This window comes from Rhinolophus ferrumequinum, chromosome 9 (genome assembly GCF_004115265.2).
Source record: "Rhinolophus ferrumequinum isolate MPI-CBG mRhiFer1 chromosome 9, mRhiFer1_v1.p, whole genome shotgun sequence".
NCBI lineage: Eukaryota > Metazoa > Chordata > Mammalia > Chiroptera > Rhinolophidae > Rhinolophus > Rhinolophus ferrumequinum.
The window spans coordinates 9,965,905-9,984,876 of record NC_046292.1 but is presented as its reverse complement, the minus strand read 5'-3'; the positions used below and the strand labels follow the sequence as shown (position 1 = coordinate 9,984,876).

The 18,972-nt window shown below is 53.5% G+C and overlaps 1 protein-coding gene across 7 annotated transcripts in view; it reads right to left on the bottom strand.

The window, feature by feature from the left end:
• The window catches only part of KAZN (kazrin, periplakin interacting protein), a 1,005,443-nt gene that overhangs the window by 119,139 nt on the left and 867,332 nt on the right, over positions 1–18,972 (bottom strand). For all 7 annotated transcript variants that reach the window (XR_004423856.1, XM_033114228.1, XM_033114229.1 and 4 more), the window contains one exon: positions 663–854. Coding sequence is in view for 6 of the 7 variants with exons in the window: in XM_033114228.1 (XP_032970119.1) it covers positions 663–854 (192 nt within the window). In the remaining variant the exon portion in view is untranslated. The remainder of the gene's footprint in view (positions 1–662; positions 855–18,972) is intronic.

Here is an 18,972-nt window from a genome sequence, read left to right as displayed (position 1 = left end):
TGGGTCCACTAGTTTCCTTGTTTCCTACAGCAGTTTCTGGCCACACACACCAGCCACACAGTGGTTACAGGTCCATGGTCCACCTGGGCAACAGACCACCTGGCACCTATACCACGTTCTCTCCCAACTCTTCCCCCCACCCAGTGCCAGACGCTGCCCTTCTTCAAGGGGAGTTCCTCTGGACCAATCAACTTGAGAAGGGACCCAAGCTCTCCGCTGAGAGCCCGCCACAGTGAGAGTGAGTGAAGTGCAAGCGACTGATGGCTCCTCCAGCAGAGAATCTAGTACATACACAACGTCCAGTGAGGGGAGGTACTGAAGGACCCTGAGGGTGCTGGGAAAGAGGAGGTCAGCCTCCTGGTTAAGATTCCCACCCATCCGCCATTCATAGCTCCTAGGGAGCTGCCCCATGACCGGTCATGATGGACAAGTGATGGTCACATGGGAGGAGGAAATGACATATGTGCCCACGCCTGCAAGAGAGAGCATTCCACTCAACAAGCAAAAAGGGCAGCCTCTGCCGGCAGTCTGGGCGCAGGGAGACACCCGTGTCCACATCACTCCCCTTGCAGAGGCCAGACCCTGTCTCCCGGCGCCCCTGTGGCCTGAGCCCGAGCCCCAGGCGAGAGAAGGGAGGGAACCGCCGGAGATTTGTCACTCACCCTGCAAGGCTTCTTTGGCTCTGGCTAGCTCCTGTTCCTTCTGGGCCAGCTGCACCCTGAGCTCGGTGGCAGAGAGGACCTCAGAGGACTTGCCGCCCTGCGACTCCTCCAGGTCCTTCGTCAACATCTCCTTCATCTGCCGGAGAAGATGGACTTCCTCCTGGAGCCGAGATACTTCTTCCCGCAGGAGCACTAGGGGAGAGGGGCACAGGGTTAGAGGAAGGGGACGCTGGCTCACGCTCGCTCACTTTTTCTGGGGACAGTTTGAAGGTGCTTTGGCTTTTCCTGTTTGCTCTGCCTTCAGGGCCTTTGCTACATGTATGACAAAAAGCAAAAAAAAAACAAAAACCCAAAGCCACTACCTTATTCCAAAGAGCCCCAGATCTGGTCCTGGGCCCATGCCCAGCCTGCAGAGTGTGCCTGGTGGGACCCGCACACTCAACCATATTCTCTAGAGTTCCACTGGCTGCAGTCACAGCACTGAGAGAGACCACTCCCATGACCGAGTCTTCTTCCCTCCAAAGGGAAGGGCAGGAGAGAGAATGAAGAGCTGGTGGGAGCCAGCAGCAAGCCCAGGTAAGCTTTACACATTATCTCATTGACCCTACCAAACCTCTTGAGGCAGGTACTGTCCTAACCCCCATTTCACAGATTGGGAAGTTGAGTCCTGGAGAGACTAAGTAGCTCCACAAAGTCATAAAGGTAGTAAGTAGCAGGGCCTGAGATCCCAGTCTGACATTCAGGAAACAGCCCTAGGAAGACACATTCAGCACGTCTCATGAAACACACAACCTTCAGGAGCCCAGAGACAGGACACCGGCATTTACACCTGAATGTGCAGGAAAACGGGTCCTAACGAGCAGTAAAAATGGCGACACCATGGGCAGAATTTTCTGCGGTACTTAAACCCAATCCTACACACACGAGTGGCCAGGGATGAGGCCACAGAGAATGCAGCATCCTTCAGGCCCCGGGGAGCTTTGGGAAGGTCCTCAGAAGGTGCACCTTTGTCCCACCGGAGTTTGTAAGGCAGCTCAGTCCTGCAGGGTGATTGACACACCCACACCCAGGTCGGCTTACTCGAGGAACAACAGACGCCAAGCTGCAGAGGGTGCTAGAAGCAGCGGGTAAAGCGGCCTCATTAGGCTGTACACACCTTTGCAATAGGAAACCCTAAGGGAGCACAAACTCGTGCCTAGGATACTCACCCCCTGGATTAAAGGAGATTCTGAAATATTCACTGCAGCAGGCCCCGGAGGGTCTGGCTTCTGATATACCACTAAACTCACCCACCACTCTGTCCCTCTTCCCCACTCTCCCGCCACACGGGTCCCTCTCTCTACAACATGCCAAGGTCTTTCCACCTTCAGGACCTTGGTCTGTGCACTGTCCCCCACCTGAAACACCCTTTGCCCCTTCTTCCTGTGGCCACCTCCTCATGATAACACAGGCCAGCCCACCTCCTCCAAGGACCATCTCTCACCATCCCATCTCACACTGTTATGGGAGGCAGGCGTGCAGTGCTCACGGTGAGGGTCACAGACGGGCTTGGCTGGGACACAGCTTTCAAGGTACCGGGTCTCCCATCGGGCTCCCCCACAGACCAGGCATGTGGTTGTAAGTTCCTTCTCCTCCGCGCCTCACACACCTCATCTATAAAATGGGTCTAACTCTGACTGGGTTGTGTGGCTCCAAGGAGACACAGGATTAAGCCGTCCTCACACGGGGCTTGGTCCACAGGATATACTCAACATCGGTAAGGCAGCAGCTGCCATTTCCCTAGGCACCTCTGCATGCCTCGGGGATCCTGGGCCTGGAGGCCAAGCCAGGTCTGGGGCAGGTGGGGGGCAGGCTGAGGCCTTGAGGATGGGATGTCCCCCACCAACGGAGGCCCTGGGAAAAGGTGGTTTGGCCCCTGGCCCCCGTCCCCCTGTTCTCCTCTTACTGCCTCCTCTGAGGCTGCCTGGGTCCAGGTGTGAGGCCTCCCTGCCTTCCTAGCTCCTCCTTAACCCACTTCCAATCTCCCCACAGAAGCCTGAGGGCCCCTTCAAATGCAGAGCGCTTCACCCTTAGCCCTGCGCTGAAAACCCTCCCTCGCCGCCCATCCCATTGGCTGTTTCTGCCCGGGCAGCCCTGACACCTCCCTCAGGCCACCAGGGTCTTTCAGCTCTGTAAGGTGCCACAGTCATCCTTCCTCAGGTTCCCCAGAAGGGTTTCCTTTCGTTCTCCACGGGGTCTTCCTGTCAGTCGGTCACAGCCCCATTGTCACCTCAAGAGACCTAAAGTGGCCCCTGCCTGCTGTCTGATTTCGGCAGCACTTTGGACAACCTGCACAAAACCCATTATTGTGGGAGGCCCACGTGTTTATGGCCTCTGTGCCCGGTGTACACAGTTCCCTGAGAGCAGGCCTGGTCCTACCCTTCCATCTTGTTCCCTACAGGGTCTCAGGTGCCCCCGAGAATGTGTGACGACACAGGACAGGTGAATGACTCCCTCCACCCATCCATCCACCCAAGAAGAGTTTATAGGCACCTGCCATATGCCCGACACCGGCTCCAGGTACTGGGGACTCGTGGGTGAATGTCGCACACAGGTCCTGTCCTCAGGCTACCACTGTCAGACCCTACTGTGAATGTGGGTGGAAGGATCCCAAACCCGCACCCTGGAGGCAGGCCATCCACAGGGAGTGCCCGGCTGCTCTGACACTGACTGACTCAAATGTCTGAGGAAAACTGCAAAGTAGGAGGTTTGCCTCTGCGGCCCCTCCCTGCTCTCATTCCAGGCAAACATTTGCGGGTTGCCTATACAGCAGGTCCAGAAATGAGCAGGGAACACCCTGCACCTCAAGAAGCCTCCAGTGAGTGAGGAGAAGCAGCACACACAAGCAAGTATGAAAAAATAAGGGGCTGCATCTGCTTGGGGCACAAGGACATTGGATGGGCCTTGGAAGATGGGGTGGGGCAGGAGAGCAACAAGCAGAGGGAACAGCACGAGCAAAGGTAAGGAGCCTGGAGAGCCAGAGGTCCCTGAGTGACCAAGCCTGGAGGGGTAGCCTGGGTCAGATTACAAAAGATCTTAACCCTGACCATCTCTTTGTCCCAGCCCTGGCTTACCACTTCCAGCAGTACTCAAGACTCTGGGATTTTCACTCTTGCTCTCTGGCACAGACTGAATGTTCGTGTCTCCTCAAAATTCATATGTTGAAAGTTAATCCCCAATGTGTATCTGGAGTTGGAGCCTCTGGGAGGTGATTAGGTCATGAGGTTGGAGCCCTCAGGAATGGAATTAGTGCCCTTTATAAGAGACCCCAGGGAGATCCCTTGCCCCTTCCACCATGTGAGGACACAGCAAAAAGACAGCCGTCTACAAACCAGGAAGAGGGCCCTCACCAGACACCGAATCCGCCAGTGTCTTGATCTTGGACTTGCCAGCCTCCAGAACTTTAAGCAACAAATTTCTGTTGTTTATAAGCTGCCCAGGCTATGGTGTTTTAGTTATAGCAGCCCAAATGGACTAAGACACTCTCTCCTTCATCTCTTCTCCCCAATTGCCCGTCCTGCCAGGGCCTGTTCCCACTCACTGTCACCAAAACTCTATCTCACAGTACAATGTAAGTGGCTGCTAACATATCCGGCAGGTGGAAGGAAGACAGGTTTGTTTCAGTTCGTTTGGGTTTTTTTTTGTCCCCCCCCCGGAACTGTCCTAAGGAAGCCACTGAGGTTATTAACTATGTTTACGCAGACGTCAAAGGACACCAAGAGACTGGTGTGGCATCCAGTCTTGGTCAGGGCCTGCTCGTGACCTTGTGCAAGCCCTGTCATTTCCCCGGGTCTCAGTGGTCATGTACACTGCACGGGGAGAATGCCGCCCGTTCGGGCTTGCCAGACTGAGCAAACACAGCAAAGCAAAGCAAGACAAACAGAAAACCTCAGATGCATGATTAAATTTGAATTTCAGATAAACAACGAATCATTTTTTCAGTCTGTCCTAAATATCACATGGGACATACTTACACTAAAAATGTATTCGTTGTTTATCTGAAATTCAAATTTAATGGGGCGTGCTGTGTTTTAGCCAGCAACCCTACTCCCATCCCACAGGGATTCTGGCACAGTGCCCTGGGGCAATCGTTAGGAAGGGCTCTGCCAGAGCAACTCGGGAAGGTGATCACGCAGTCTTCTCTGCACCTCTGCTCTGAGGTCAGAGCAGAGAGCAAGAGGGGTCTGGGTGCCCTTCTGGGCAAAGGAGGATTTTTCCTGCACTTGTCTTTCTAACAGGTGTACCTGACGCTGAAGCCCCGCCCCTCGAATCAGGCCCTGAATAAGCAGGAGGGTGGGGCACCAGGTGCGGCATGGGCAGGAGCCAAGTCTTAGGAGACCAGGCTGGAAAAACAGCTCCATGGAAAGAGAGAGGCTTGTACAAGCTTACTGACTGCACCTGTCCTGGCTGGATGTGTCAACCCAGATCTCAACACCCTGGACCCTTCCAGGGGCACAGATGCATGACAACTTTGGGGCTGCAAGCACAGAGAGCCTCGCAAGACTGCAGCCTGTGTATGGGTTCCAGGACATTACACAGGCACTTCCCCTCCCTGGCCTCGGTTGCCTCACCTGTAAAATGGGGGTGATGGGAATAAATGAGACACATATGTAATACACTTAACTGTGTTCAGCACAGTGAGCACTGAGGGCGCCCCATCTTACCCACACCCCAGGTCCCCCTTTCCCTCTGCACAACAGGGGAACAACCACAATCCTCAGAAACAATGAAGAAGCTGGAGTTGGAAGACACGGATTTCTGCTGCACTCTGAGGGGTTGCACCTGTGAGACCTTGGGCAAGTCACTGCCCCTCTCTGGGTCTTCATATGATCAGCGCCCTTAGAAGGACCCACTCGTTCTGAATCTGGGTGAATGCTAACAATGATGCAGAGCCCCCTTGGCGGGAACAGGGTCTTTGCCTAAGAACACAACCACACTGCTCAGCAAGGCAGCCACCGGTCACACATGGCTATTTAAGTGTCAATGAAATAAAATGAACAACGCAGTTCCTCTGTTGCACTAGCTGCATTTCAAGTGCACATAAAGACCACACCCATCACTGCCGGGGGTTCTGGTCAGTGCTGGTCTCGAGGGCACGAGATGGAAAAGGAGGAAAGTGGTGTTTGTTAAGCTGCTGGTGCAGCACACGCTGGTCCACAGGGATGGAGGGAGCCTTTTGCCAAAAGCAGGAGAGCTGCTGAGGAAGAAGCCACCATTTCTGGAGAAACCATCCTGGCCTTTGCCCAAGGACAGAAAAAGGAAAGATCAATGATGTACCTTTTGGCTGATGTTATGCAACCGGTGCCCTTGCACCTGGGGTAGGCGGGGCGGCGGGGAGTGCTGTCAAAAGAGCCACAGACTCAGCAGAGCTCCCTAGGCCGCGGAAGCCAGAAGTAAGTGTTGCCAGGGAGACAGCAGCTCTCCTGCCCCAGGGAAAGCCATCAGTTACCACTGGTGCTGCCCTCACATGCAGACAGGCCATGCAGTGGAAGCCCCAGGGGCCTCTTCCCTAGGGCAAGGGGGTGCAGCACGGCTATTCAGAGGTGGCAGAGGGAGCTGGGGCAGACCCTGCCCTTCACTAGCACCTCTCTTTTGTTAGTGAGAACAATGAGTACCTAGTGCTTAAAAATGCCATTTGTGTGTATTTTTTGTACACATAACTGAAAAAAAAAAGCCATTTGTCAGCCTCCCTTGCAACTAGGGTTGTCCGGTGACCCCAGTTCTAGCCAGTGAGGTGTAGGACGAAGTCCCCAAGGAGGGCTGCCTTTTAAGAAAAAAGGGCTTTGCCCCTTCCCTGCCTTCTTGGCTGGAAAGTAGACTTGGGCTGGCGCTGCTGCAGCCACTTTATAACAAGGAGGCAATATGCACAGGGCAAAAAGCACGTCTAGGAGGGAGAACAGAGCCTGGGGCCTGGGCGGCGCGGCTCAGCAATCAAGACCTGGCACAGCACCAGCTGGGCAGGGCTGCCTGGCACAGGAGAGCCTTTGATTTCCCTGCTGATTTACCAGTTCAGCAAAACACACCACTGCAGCCTACACTACAGGCTGAGTCTGAGTTGAGACGGCTGCGAAGGGCCAGCAACCTGTCCAGGTCTGTCTTGCGGAATCCAGGGAGCAGGAGCAGGAGGCAGTGGGGACTGTGGAGGAACCAACATCCCACAGAAGGGAGCTGACTGCTCCCGGCCCTCAGAAGGGGCCCCGGGTTGGGACCAGCCTTTTCCAGGCTGAAGTTTTGTGAGCTCACAGGAGCAGGAGATGAAGGAGAGAGGGAAGAACGTTACTTTTTGTGACTGTAAGGCACCACCTAAGAATGGCCGGAACAAGGCAATGGGGGAGCCACAGATGGACCTCTAAGGTCTCCTGGTGAGTTGCAGGTTCGTAAGCCCGGCCTTCCCAAGCCAAGGTCTCAATCATCGTCATCATCATCGTCATCTTACATTTACTGTGTATCACAGTAACAACTGCTCCTTTCCTAACACTTCTTGAGCACATACTATGCGCTCTGGCCTCTGTTATACGTACTGTACAGGCCTTCACATAGTTTAATCCTCACAATAATCTCGTGAAATAGGTCCTAGGACCATCACCCCATTTTACAGAGGGAGAGGTTGAGGCACAGGATTTAGGTGATTTGAGCAAGGTCACACAGAGCAAAGAGCAGAGCCAGGGTTTGAAGTGGGCAGGTGGTCTTCCTCCCGCACCCTCAGTCTTAACTCCGACACTGTATGACTTGCAGGAGGGGAGTGACACAGAGGCAGCCCAGGGTCTCAGCAGGCTCTTTGGTGGATGACTGTGGAGGCAGGCATGCCCCCCAGCAGGGTATGCATTTGCCCTTGTTTCCCTCGGTGGAGTTGGGCCACAGAGGGCCAGCCTCTCCCTGCATGGTGCTTTAGTCCCTCCACCAGCGGCCAGTGTCCAGGCAGCTCCTGGAGGACATGGGCATGGAGCCCGCCTGTCTGTTCCACGTGGGCAGGGGCTCTGTTCTACTCACACCAGACACCCAGGGCCTAGCCCAGTGCCGGGCTCTTGGCAGGCATGCCAGGGTGGTGCCAAGGCAGAGGCGGGACAGGCAGGACTGGGGTCAGCCGGTCTGGGCTCAGTCCTGGCTCCCAGATTTCCCAGTGGTTTGACCTTTGAACAAGTGACCTCTGAGCTTATCTAAAATGGAGCCAAGACCAGTCTCCCAGGCATGTGGTAAACATTACAAAAAAGCAATCATCCAAGTGGAAACACTGCAGAAGGTTCTAGATGGGGGTCAAACTGTCATGACCATCATTACGGAAAAGGGCAAGCCTCCCGGATGTTCCGAGGGAAGGCCCCAGCCTCAATAACCACAGAACCCTGACCTCGGTGACCCTGGGCCTCCCACTCTGGGGGTGGATTACATGGCAGAGGAGGCTGAGTCAGTCTGGAGAGCGAGGGAACATGGAAGAACACTGGGGACTCTGAGTGGAGGCCAGGCTGCGTGAGGGCAGGGAGTCCAGGATGAGAGTGACCGGCCCCGGCAGTCTGTCATGAATGGACACCTTGATAAATAGCCAGGCACACATCTGTCAAAACTCACCGAACTCAAACTGCATACTTAAGACCCATGTATGTCACTGTATGTAAGTTATACTCCAGGGGAAGAAAAAATCTAAATACAGTGGCGACCAATTACAGATTTTCCATTAAAAACTCATTTTTATAGCTCTTCCCTCCCCAAATCCAGGTACAGAGCCCGCTGGCCCCAGGCCTCCGGTGGGCCTCGGTGGAAGGGGAGCCGGGTCCACCCCCGCCCATCTGGAAGGCTCTGTGGACGGCCTCCGTTCCTAACATAGGGCCCACGTGCCCAGGAAACGCCAGGACATTCACTTAAGCAACACACACCTTTGGGAGAGAAAGCGAATACGGGGAGAAGGGTCCTACACTGGCCCCGGCTGAATGGAGGTCACTCACTCTCAGATGACATGACACTCCGTTTAACCATCCCATGGTTCCCTTCTGGTTCAGAGACTCTTTCTCACAGCAATGATGGCAGATGGCACTACCATTTTCTGAGTACTGAACTGCTGGAGCCACACGCTGGATTATAAGCTTCACCTCCGTGAGTCCTCACAGCACCCCTGAAGGCCTGCGGTGACCCCGTCTTAGGCTTGGTAACATTGCGGGGTGTGGGATCAAGCCCAGGTCTGTGGGGCTCTGAAGCCAGGGACTGGTCCAGCAGCACCTGGTAGGTCGTGAACACTCAAAAGGCCCGCTACCACCAGGATCACTATTCTTTTTATTTTAATTGGGGAAAACTAGGGAACAGTGTGTTTTTCCAGGACCACTATTCTCATTGTTACTGGGTTTAGGCCAAATCTGGTCTAGGTGGGGGTCTCAGTACTCTAGGATGGCGCTTGTTCTAAAAATTAAGGATACGACTGCCCTTGGAGGTTGAAAACATTAAGGCTGAAGTACAGTGATTCATCTGAGCAAAATCACTGTGACAGACATGGGCTCCCAGTCCCCAAGTCTAAGCAGTAACAGGACGGAACGTATTAATGTGTCCAAAGGAGCCGGGACCAGTGATGAAGGAAATCCTGAAAAGGCAGAGTCAGGGAGGGGGTCGCTTGATAAACCCAGGGCAGAGGGGTACAGGTCTTCACCGATGGTGTAAGGGTACCTCCTCTATCCTCCTGCATTTCTGCGGGGGTCGCACATGGCGAGGAGGCTTGTCTCAAATACACATCTCAGTTCTTGAATTTGTTCATGATCAATTTGTTCATCATCATCCTGGGATAACAGTAACGCTTTTTGAGTCAACTGTGCATGTCAGAATAGTTCTAAGTCTTCACGTGCCTTAATTCTCCATCCTTACAATAACCGAGGGGGAGCGCCCACTTTACAGGGGGAAACTGAGGCACGGAGGGAACATGTGGTTAAACCCAGGTGGTGTGGCTGCAGAGCCTTTTCCTATAACCACTGAGTGATATTATACCCCTTCTCCTGTGGGTACAGCAGCCAGAGTGCAGGCAAAACCTCGTATTGCCTCTTAGGGAGCTCTCAGACCCGCCTGGACAGTTACCATCATTTGTGTCCTTTCCCTAGCCTTGAAGGCCAGAGGTCACAGAAACTTGGCCTCTTTGCTAAGCCGACCCAAGAGTGGGTCTTGAGGGTGCTGGATCTGGATAGCCCAGGGCAGCAGAAGCAGTAGCAGCAATGCAGCCCTCCATTTAAGCCCCAGCTCCAGCCCCAGCCCAGAAGGCTCCTCAAAGCTCTGTAAATGACTGGAGCTGCCAAAGGGAATTCTGCCAGGTTGGTCTTGAATATAATTTTTTGCCTGTAGAGAGAGAAATCTGGGAACCTTAGCCTGGGCAGAGCAGCCTCAGGGGCAGGCCTGCACTGGCCACCCTGGGCCCCCGGGGCAGGGTGAGGCAAGCCCTTGCATCACTTCCTTCAGCTCAGTGGCCCCCTCAGGCCCGGCCCAGCTGCCCCCCTCCTGCCTGGTCCCTGCGTGAGAGGCTAGAAACAGCCCTCTTGGACCACCTTTGTTTCCGTTCATCATGCTACCTCCCATCCCTCCTCCAGTCCCCACTCCACGTGGAAACAGACCCAATAGGCCAGGAACAGGCCCGTAAGAACTGGGACTATGGTTTGCTGGAGAGTTCCATGTTCCCTGGGCCTTTGTTATCTGACCCTGACACTTAAAGCCTTGGGGGGGACAGGAAGCTACACTAGCACTCACCAAAAAACGAGGAGATTCTCAAATAACACCCAGCCACTCCTCGCCGTATTGATCCCAAGGCCGCTCCTAGGCCTGGGAGAGCTGGCTGGTAATTCTTATTACAGGTAAGGTGGGGGTGGGCATCGCAGGGACCAGGTGATACAGCCTTTGTCTTTTTCTCACATTTCACAGTGATTGTCTTTTCCTTTCGGTGCTGTTTCATCTTTCCAGCAGAGGCTGTTCCAGTGCAGCTGCTGGCCTATAAACATACCTTTTAGCCGGACCCGCCTTGGGCCCCTTACTGTCAAGCTCATCCTCTTCCATGATCTCAGGGGGCCCACAGGTCCCACGTGAGAGCTGTGCCCACCCAGCTCCACACCCCGGCAATCCGAGTCTCTGCACGGACAGGGACCTGCGTCCTTTCACTACCCCCTTACCAAGCAGCGACTTGGCAACGATCGTGTGCCAGGCACCAGCAATGGAGACAAGTCCCCTACCCTGGTGGGATGACGGTCACAGCTTCAAACACCGAGACATGCCGGGGAAGCTGAGAAATAGCAAAACTCCGGCGCACAGCTCCCGAATTCTCAGGTAGAACTAAGCACAGGATCAGCGCTATATAGTGGTCCCTGCAGGTGGCCTGGCCTGATCCCGATGACATGGCAGTTTGTCACTCGAAGTCCTCCTGTGTCCACTGGTCTGCAAGTCCAGGAAGGACAGCCCCTGGCAGCCCTTCTGGACCTATGGCTTAATGCCGCCACAGCACTGACAGCCAGTAGGAACCCCTCGGTCTTCAGCGGTCTGTAAAAATCACTCAGCAGGTGATTGTAGCTCAGGGGGAATGTGAACCTCCAAATACGCCATCTGGCTGGGGGTAGGAGAAGCAGACGCTCTCCTGTCACCTGGGCAGCCAAGTCCGTGATGGGCAATGGCAGCAATGACAGCTTGGTCCCAAGGCCTAATGCCCCGGACTCCTTGGTAGCCTTGAGGAGCCCACGCCCACCTGCTTGCTAGAAAGGACTGGCCTCTCCTCTGGGCCTGGCCAGATGCTTCCTCCAGCCCTCACTGAACAGTTTCCCCTGGGACTTAGCAGCAGCGAGCTGGGGCCATTTCATTGTGTCAGGGGGGCTAACAGCAGCTGTCCTGGGACACGTTCTTGGTGCACTAAGGAATCTTAACCCTCTCGTCAAGCTGACCCTCAAAGCCACTGTTCTGGGACGCTGGCTCATCCCACCTTTTCAAAGTTCCTCCTTACCCCCCCTGGATGGGGCAACAGATATTTCTGTCCAGCTGACATCTATGTCTCCTGTCTTTTTGAAACAGCACCATCCTTTTGTTTTGGAGAGTCGCCCACTCTCAAGGCCAGTGTGGTTCAGGGATGGAAATGTGACCCAGTCTGGCCAATTAGAATACTGACTTGCCCTGGCCACTGTGATTGGTTCAGAAGGCGGTCACATGAGCCAAGTCAGTCCAATCAGAGTCAGTGTCTGGACCAGGAGCTGCTCTCTTTAAGGATGGCTGTGAGGGTGGAGCCTGGTGATGCTGGCAGCCTTCTTGCCACCCAGAGGGGAGCGCCAACAAGACAAAGATTAGATTCAGATAATACCCACGTCCTGGATCACACCACACCCAAAGCCAGCATCTACCCCTGGGCACGAGCCAATACAATCTTAAGCCAGCTTGAGTTGCCATTTTTCTATTCCTTGCAACTGATAAATGGCTTTTGTCAGGTACTGTTTTCCAATGCACCCAGCGTCCCCACAAACTTAAAGGCCGCCTGCCATGTGCTAAGTACTCCAAGCTACCACTCTCCTTCAGAAACTAGACGAGCAAAATGGACACTGGAACTGACCTCCACAAATCCAGTGAGCTCCTACCCCCAGGTGTACTTCAATTTTAGCTTCTCTCTGACTGCAGTGACCAGTCCCCCTGGCCTGAAACCCTGGAAGGTGCAAACTTGCAAATTCTGCCTCAAGGCCATTTCCAGACTTTTCCCGTCCAAATCAGCCTTTGTCCTCTTCTCCCACCTAAAGAAGTCTGTGAGCACCTACCCCACAGCCACCGGGCCACCGCGCTTTGCCTGAAGGTTCCAGCTCCCGTTCAGGTGTTGACGTTGGGCCTGGCACTGAGCCCGGCTAACCCAATTCTCTCGCCAAGCCAGTGGGAGCAATGCTAGCCTTCTCTCCATTTTGCACCTCAGAGACAGAGGTCAGGATAGGTACATTGGCTTGTTTAAGGTCACAGAGCTGGGTCAGGTGGCACAGCTGGGATCCCAACTCAGAAATCTGTCTGGTTGCAAAGCTCATGTTCTTTACCGCTAGACTAGGCATCAGCCCTAATGACCATGCTGTGCTATTTCTCGAACTAAAGGCCGGGGCAGAGAACCTGACAAATGAGCACAGAGATGGAAATGGGCCTTTCGTCAAAGTTTGGTAAAAATGGCCGGGTCCCTCATCCTTGGCTCTTGTAACAAACTTCTCCCCTCCTCAAGGCCTGGCTTCCAAAGGAATGTATCAAGGAGAAGGACAGCCACCAGTGGGTGGCTTTGCCTGTTTCCCTCTCCACCTGTACCATGCGTGACTCTCACTTCTCATCCCTCCTCTTTCTTTTCCACCGTCCAGGTAAAAAAAATTACCAACACACGAAGAGGAAAAATAAAGGAGGCCAGGCACTGTTTACACCCACTAACTCATGATACAGCCGGTCTTTGGAGTGAGGACAAAGCTTATCGCAAACCGGGAGGAACCAACTTGACTGAGGGTTTGTCACTGCAGGGGAGAGCCCGGCCCTCGATTATTTTCCCACCCTTGAGTCTGAGTCAGCAGCAAAACACCCACGTCTCGGTTTCCTTCTCCACCCATCACCAGAATGCACAGGATGGATGGAAGCTGCCCGTCTACTTGTTAAGAGAGCAGTTCTCCCGAGTCTAGTTCCCGGTGGGAGAGCTACCTTCCTAAAAAGACTAGGGGAAGAAAGACATTTCTACCCCCATTTGATAGACAGCCAAACTGAGGCCCAGAGGAAGTGTCTAGAATCCACAACCTTGACTGCTAGGCCACTGGCTACTGTGACCCGGAAGCCAAACTGTTAAGATGCTTTGGCTACAACATTCTGCTCAGCCCGCCTCAGACACCATCTCAAGGGTTAAATGCAGGGAAATGTGTCAGGCACGCCGCCGAAGGCCCCTGCAGATGTAAACTATTATGCAGAGAATGGAAGTGGCTACGAGGGCCCAGCCGATGGCTCTCCTAAAGGTTGTCAGCACAGGAGGGCGGCGAGTCTGAAATCCTCACATCTTCCGATCCGTATCACAAACAGATCTGAGTTTTCAAAAGAATTTAAACCAAGTCCAGGCTGCAGCCCAAACAAACGGCAGGCCTGGACTCACTGTCTCAAATGTGGCTTCAGAAGGCGATCCAAGAATGGGTGACTCCTGCTATGGCATGACTTCCAAGTCCCTGCTTCCTCACCTGTATTAGGCAACAATGACGGTTAAGAGCAGTGGTTCTGGAACTGGCTGCCTGGGTCAGATTCTGGCTCTGTCCTTTAGTCACTATTTGACCCCAGCAGGTCATGTCTCTTTCCTCTTTTGGGGAACGGAAATAATGACAGTATCTACCTCCCAGGACTGCTGTGATATTCTATGAGTAACAGTAATAGATAAAAAGAGGCCTGGAACCACATAAGCTCTCAGCGAACGCTGGCGGCAGCTCTGATACCATCAGAGAGGATGCCTGGCCCCATGGAGGGGGCGGGAAAGGAAGAGGGTGTCTTGGGCTCCAGCCACCCAAGTCCACCCTGCTGGTCACTTGCTGGGAGGTGCCCAAGGCCATGAAGCCTGCAGGGCAGCTCACCAACCCATATAACTCACTCCTGATTATTCTCCAGCCCAACCGAGCAGCTGCTCCAGGAAGAAATAAAATATGCTTTGCATACTTTAAATGTTTCACTTATGAAAACTGGCAGGGCCGCCTTTCTAAATTGTTTAGCAATAAAGTCAGTAATGAGAGCACTGTTCGAAGCTCTCGCCTGGAGCCGAGTCGGGGAGCCTGCCGGCGGTGGGGAGGGAGGGCAGGCTGGCCGCCAGTGTGGAGCCCACTAGGGCTTCCAGAAGGCGCCATCTGGGATTTTTCAGAGGGGCACTGGGATCACATCCTGGTGTCCTGATGTGAAATCGGATCCTCCCTCTGGAAGCCAAGCCCCGACCCAGCGGGGGCAGAGGGGAGGGCCCTTCCGGCCTAGGACGTTTTCCCACACTCTAAGGGTGCCCCGGTTTCCAGCCAATCAAGTTAATTGAAAAATTACCTTGGGCTGACAAAAAGCAGGTCCAGGCCACAGGGGCTGGGTCACAGGAAACCCTACTCAGCCTCCATCCTGACTGGGCTTCAAGAACCTGCAGCTGAAAGACCTGGGACCGTGCTTGGCATTCCAGGGACAGGGGACACTCCGTGCTGGGCGCACATCCTGTGCAGCTCCCATCCACCCTGGAGGGTGGTATGATGCCCACTTTACAGATGAGGAAACTATGGCACAAAGACCCTAAGGGTCCACACCTAGGAAGTCGTGGGCCATGGTTACCTGGGCCGCCTGGCACCCCCTGCAGTACTTCATCCCAGGATGCTGTTCTGAGAGGTGCCACAAGGCCCCCCAATCCCAATCCAAACAACATAACTCAAAAGGAAGCATGGGACGTTCACCAGTTGGCAAGGCTGGCTGGAGGCCCTCTGCCCAGCCTGGAACGAGATGGCATTTTCATATGCAGAAGGCCATGCTTTGGCTGCCATCGCTAAACCAAATATTGTGCTTTTAACTTTTTTCTTCCAAATACTCTCACTTCTATTATGTTTAGCATCCCACCCCTTTGGAAAGACTACAATGGATGGTGGGTTTCATTGTCCTCATTAAGGGCAGTCAACCCCAAGGCCCAAGGAATCGCCCCTCAGTCCGTCACCCAGGGAGTCTGGGCCCACGGCCTCCACTGGAGTCCTCCCCTGGCCCCGTCCCATCACACCCGTGCAGACTTGTGGGTACAACTCTGTCTCTCCGGGCTGTTTGGCCCATTCCTGTCCTCCTAGTCCCCCAGTCTGTTCAAAGGGCCGGGGGTACCCATAGTTCCAGAGTGGTCCATCCCTCACCAGAGGCATCTGCAGGCACAGACTCTGAGACTCCCAAGCAGGATACCAACGGGGGCTCCCACGGCCCTGTCCCTCCCCCCATCAGGCTACCAACTTCAGGACTAAAAATGAACAAACCGATTAGAAAACCACCCTTATTTCCCTGCGGGAGTTTCAGTAGTGTGGTCTAGGAACCAAACGTATAATCAAGACGCAGAAAAATGTGGGGTAATGTTTTTGAGCGGGGGGAGCAATGGGATGAGGAAGGCAAGTTCAAGTCCCTAAGGTACGGCTCTCTCTACGGACAGAACTTCTCGCCCCACAGGAAAACGCGACCCTAATACAGAAGTGCATTCCTGACTTCGGGTTTTGACAACTTCCTGCACACCTCGAATGAGAGGCAGTGTGGTCTAAGTGGCTGGAAACATCGCAGGGGCGAGGCGGTCTGGGTTGGTGTCCCAGCCCCTTACTAACCTCTCTGTGCCTCAGTTCCCTCATCTGTAAAATGGGGTAATAACAGCAGCTATCTAATAGGGTTGTTGTGAGGATTAAATGAATGACTATGCACATATAGTGACTATACATAAAAGAACAGTGTTGGGCACGTGCCAAGTGCCACATACATGCCAGTTCTTTTCCCTCCCTCTCCCCTTTCTGGGAGTCACGGCTTTGTGCTTCTGAGACCAGCCCCTGCCTGGCTGCCTTGTCCCTGGATCCCCAGGGGCTTCTCCTGGAAACTCCTGAGTGGGACCCCCAGGTAGAACACTCTTGCTGAGAGGTGTCCAGAGTGGGGCTCCCAGCAGCTGGTGGCTGGTTGCCAAGGAAGTGGCCCCACAATGCTAACTTCCAGGCCCGGGCGTGGCAAACTCCCTCTATTTTGCCTCCTGCCTTCCTCACTTTCTCCAGATTATGGACTAAAAAGTGGAGGAGATGCAACTTGAATTCCTGCTTTAAGCTGCTAACTAGCCACCAAACACATCCCTGTCTGTTTGGCCCACTCCACCAGCATTTCGCAAAGGTCAAATGCTTATTCCACTCCGCATGCTGCCTCTCGGGGAGAGCAGAGGAGAAAACTATTCGAAAAATGTAAATTGGAAAAACCCCATGGCTCTCCACCCTCCCTCCCCCCGTCCCCTCCCCCACACTCGCATGCGCACTCATATACCCATGCACGGCTCACACCAGGTTCAACAGAATGCGCGACCATATCCCAGCACCTCGGTCTTAAAAACAAGTAGGAGGACAGAGGTGATGCAGAATTTTCAGCAATAGTGACCGTCCCCAGGCTGTTTTCCTTGAAGGAGTACAAAATGACCTTGCCAACTCAGACAAGGAAGTCTCTTGTACAGGACAGGAGCCTTCCAGATCTTTCTGGAGCACCTCCTGGCTGGAGCCAGTATTATGTACCCCAGCATCGAGCAGAGCCCTGAACCTGGAGCTGGGCCCAAAGAGTGCCTGCTGAGCCAAATTCAGCCCGGGGCATTCCTTGAGCAAAGGGTATCTTAGATCAGGCCAAAGACCCCTAGGACCGCACTCTCCTGGTCTCAGGTGTTTTCCAGACCGAACGTGCTTTTCCTTGAAGCCTCTCTCTTCTACCATGCCCCTCACGCCTCTTCCCCTCTGCCTGCCCGCACACAATCGGGAGAAAATGACTCCAACGAGAGAATAGCAGGTTCTAGGTTTGGCTGCTGCAGCATGAAAATATCCAGCTTGAATTAAGGAATGAATGGAAGTGACAGCGGAGACACTGGATAGGAACAGACAGTTTGGAGCAGGTCAAAAGCTTTGTGTTGGTCTATATATTTTATTCTCCTAAATCAGCGTCTACTCTCCTGGGCTGAAGTTCTAGATCTTTCCTCTTTCTTCTCCCCCTCAACTTCTAGATCTTTCCTCTTTCTTCTCCCCCTCCACAAACTTCAAACCTGGAACATTAGTTCTTAGGCTGGGACCTCTGATTTCCGACACATCTGAAATACTACAGATCACTTGTGGCTGCTGGAGGGGGAAGGTGAATAGATAGGTGTGACAGGGGCATACAGGACTGGATGGTGGGTGATGTAAAACAACCCCCCTCCTCCCGTTTGTAGATGCTTAAAAAATTGCTTTCACAGTTGGTCAAAGCAGCAGAGAATAAGCCAATTGAAGAAGCGTCCTAACTGGCAACAGGTGTGTTTGCACTGTAACTTGTGACAAGAAAAGGCCCAAGTCCTATGGACTTGCTGCCATGTCCCTCTGGGATGGCAGGCTGATCAGCAGCCAGGCCAGTGAGGTCATTCCATTTTCAGCAGTAGATGGCACATAGCTGCAGACACGCCAGGAATCCAGAAACAACATCAACAAAAACAATGCAAGCTCTGGTTATTCTTCAGCCATGAGGCCCTAGACAATGCAGCCCAAACCAGGAGCCAGAGGACATGGGGATAGCAGGTCGGCAGACAGCATGATGGACTTCCACAAAGACCATGGGTGGGGCCAAAGATCCTTTTGGTAATCATGACGATTACACCAGGGTAACCCCGCTGCCCAGGAAATCATTCCTGCTCCTGATCGCTGGAGAAAGCTATAAATCTCCTTCCAAATTTCCTTTTTCTCTGCGTGCACACACACCTGCAAAAACCTAATTTTGGGAATTGGGGGAAAAAAAACCCCAGACCCCCAAACCAAGGATGGCCTTCCCTGGAAGGTAGGCGGCTGACTCAAGTTAAACAGTTCCAGGCAGAGAAATTCAATCTCCTTTTTCAGCTAGTCGGCATGTAATGTATTGTTTTTCTCTCCATCTCCTCTTTTTGTAACCTCTTGGCTGCATGCAAATGTTCACAGGACCCTCCTGCCAAGAGGTGAGTGCTGTTTATTTGGCCACAGATGCTGCTTACGGACTCCAAAAGGAATACGTGAACTTGTCACTGAATGTCTTTGGGGGCCTCCCGATGCCTTCAGGCTCCTGCTGAGTCCTCTTGGAGGAAAGACACCTAGAGAAACGGGGCTGGTGCCGGAAGGTGTATGGGGTTCATGTGCCACCAAAGCTGTCGTCTCAAGTCAGAGGAGTTAATATGTCAAGGAAACAGATTTAGTATGCGAGATCCTCAAATAGTAGGACGTGATCCAAAGGGTGGACACTACAGCGAGATCAATTTTTGGTCCAATATAAAGGTGAGTAAATAATTAAAACAATGAAAATTTGCAGGGGCTGCCTGGAGAGGAAGTGAGTTCCAATCTCTGAAGGCACTCAAGCTCGGGAGGAACACCTGTACTGGACAGTATGAGTCGATTTGTCTTCCTAGCCCCCAATTCCCTAAGTTAACTACTTTCCCACAGTCTCTGCAAGGAAGCAGCTCCATCCATACACCAGGTACCCTGCCCATCCTTACAGATGCAGCTGATTGGATCAGGGTGGTCACCTGATCCAGCTTCTGCCAAACCATTGGTTATACAATGACCAATCAGATTCTCTGTCTCCCAGGCATTTGGGA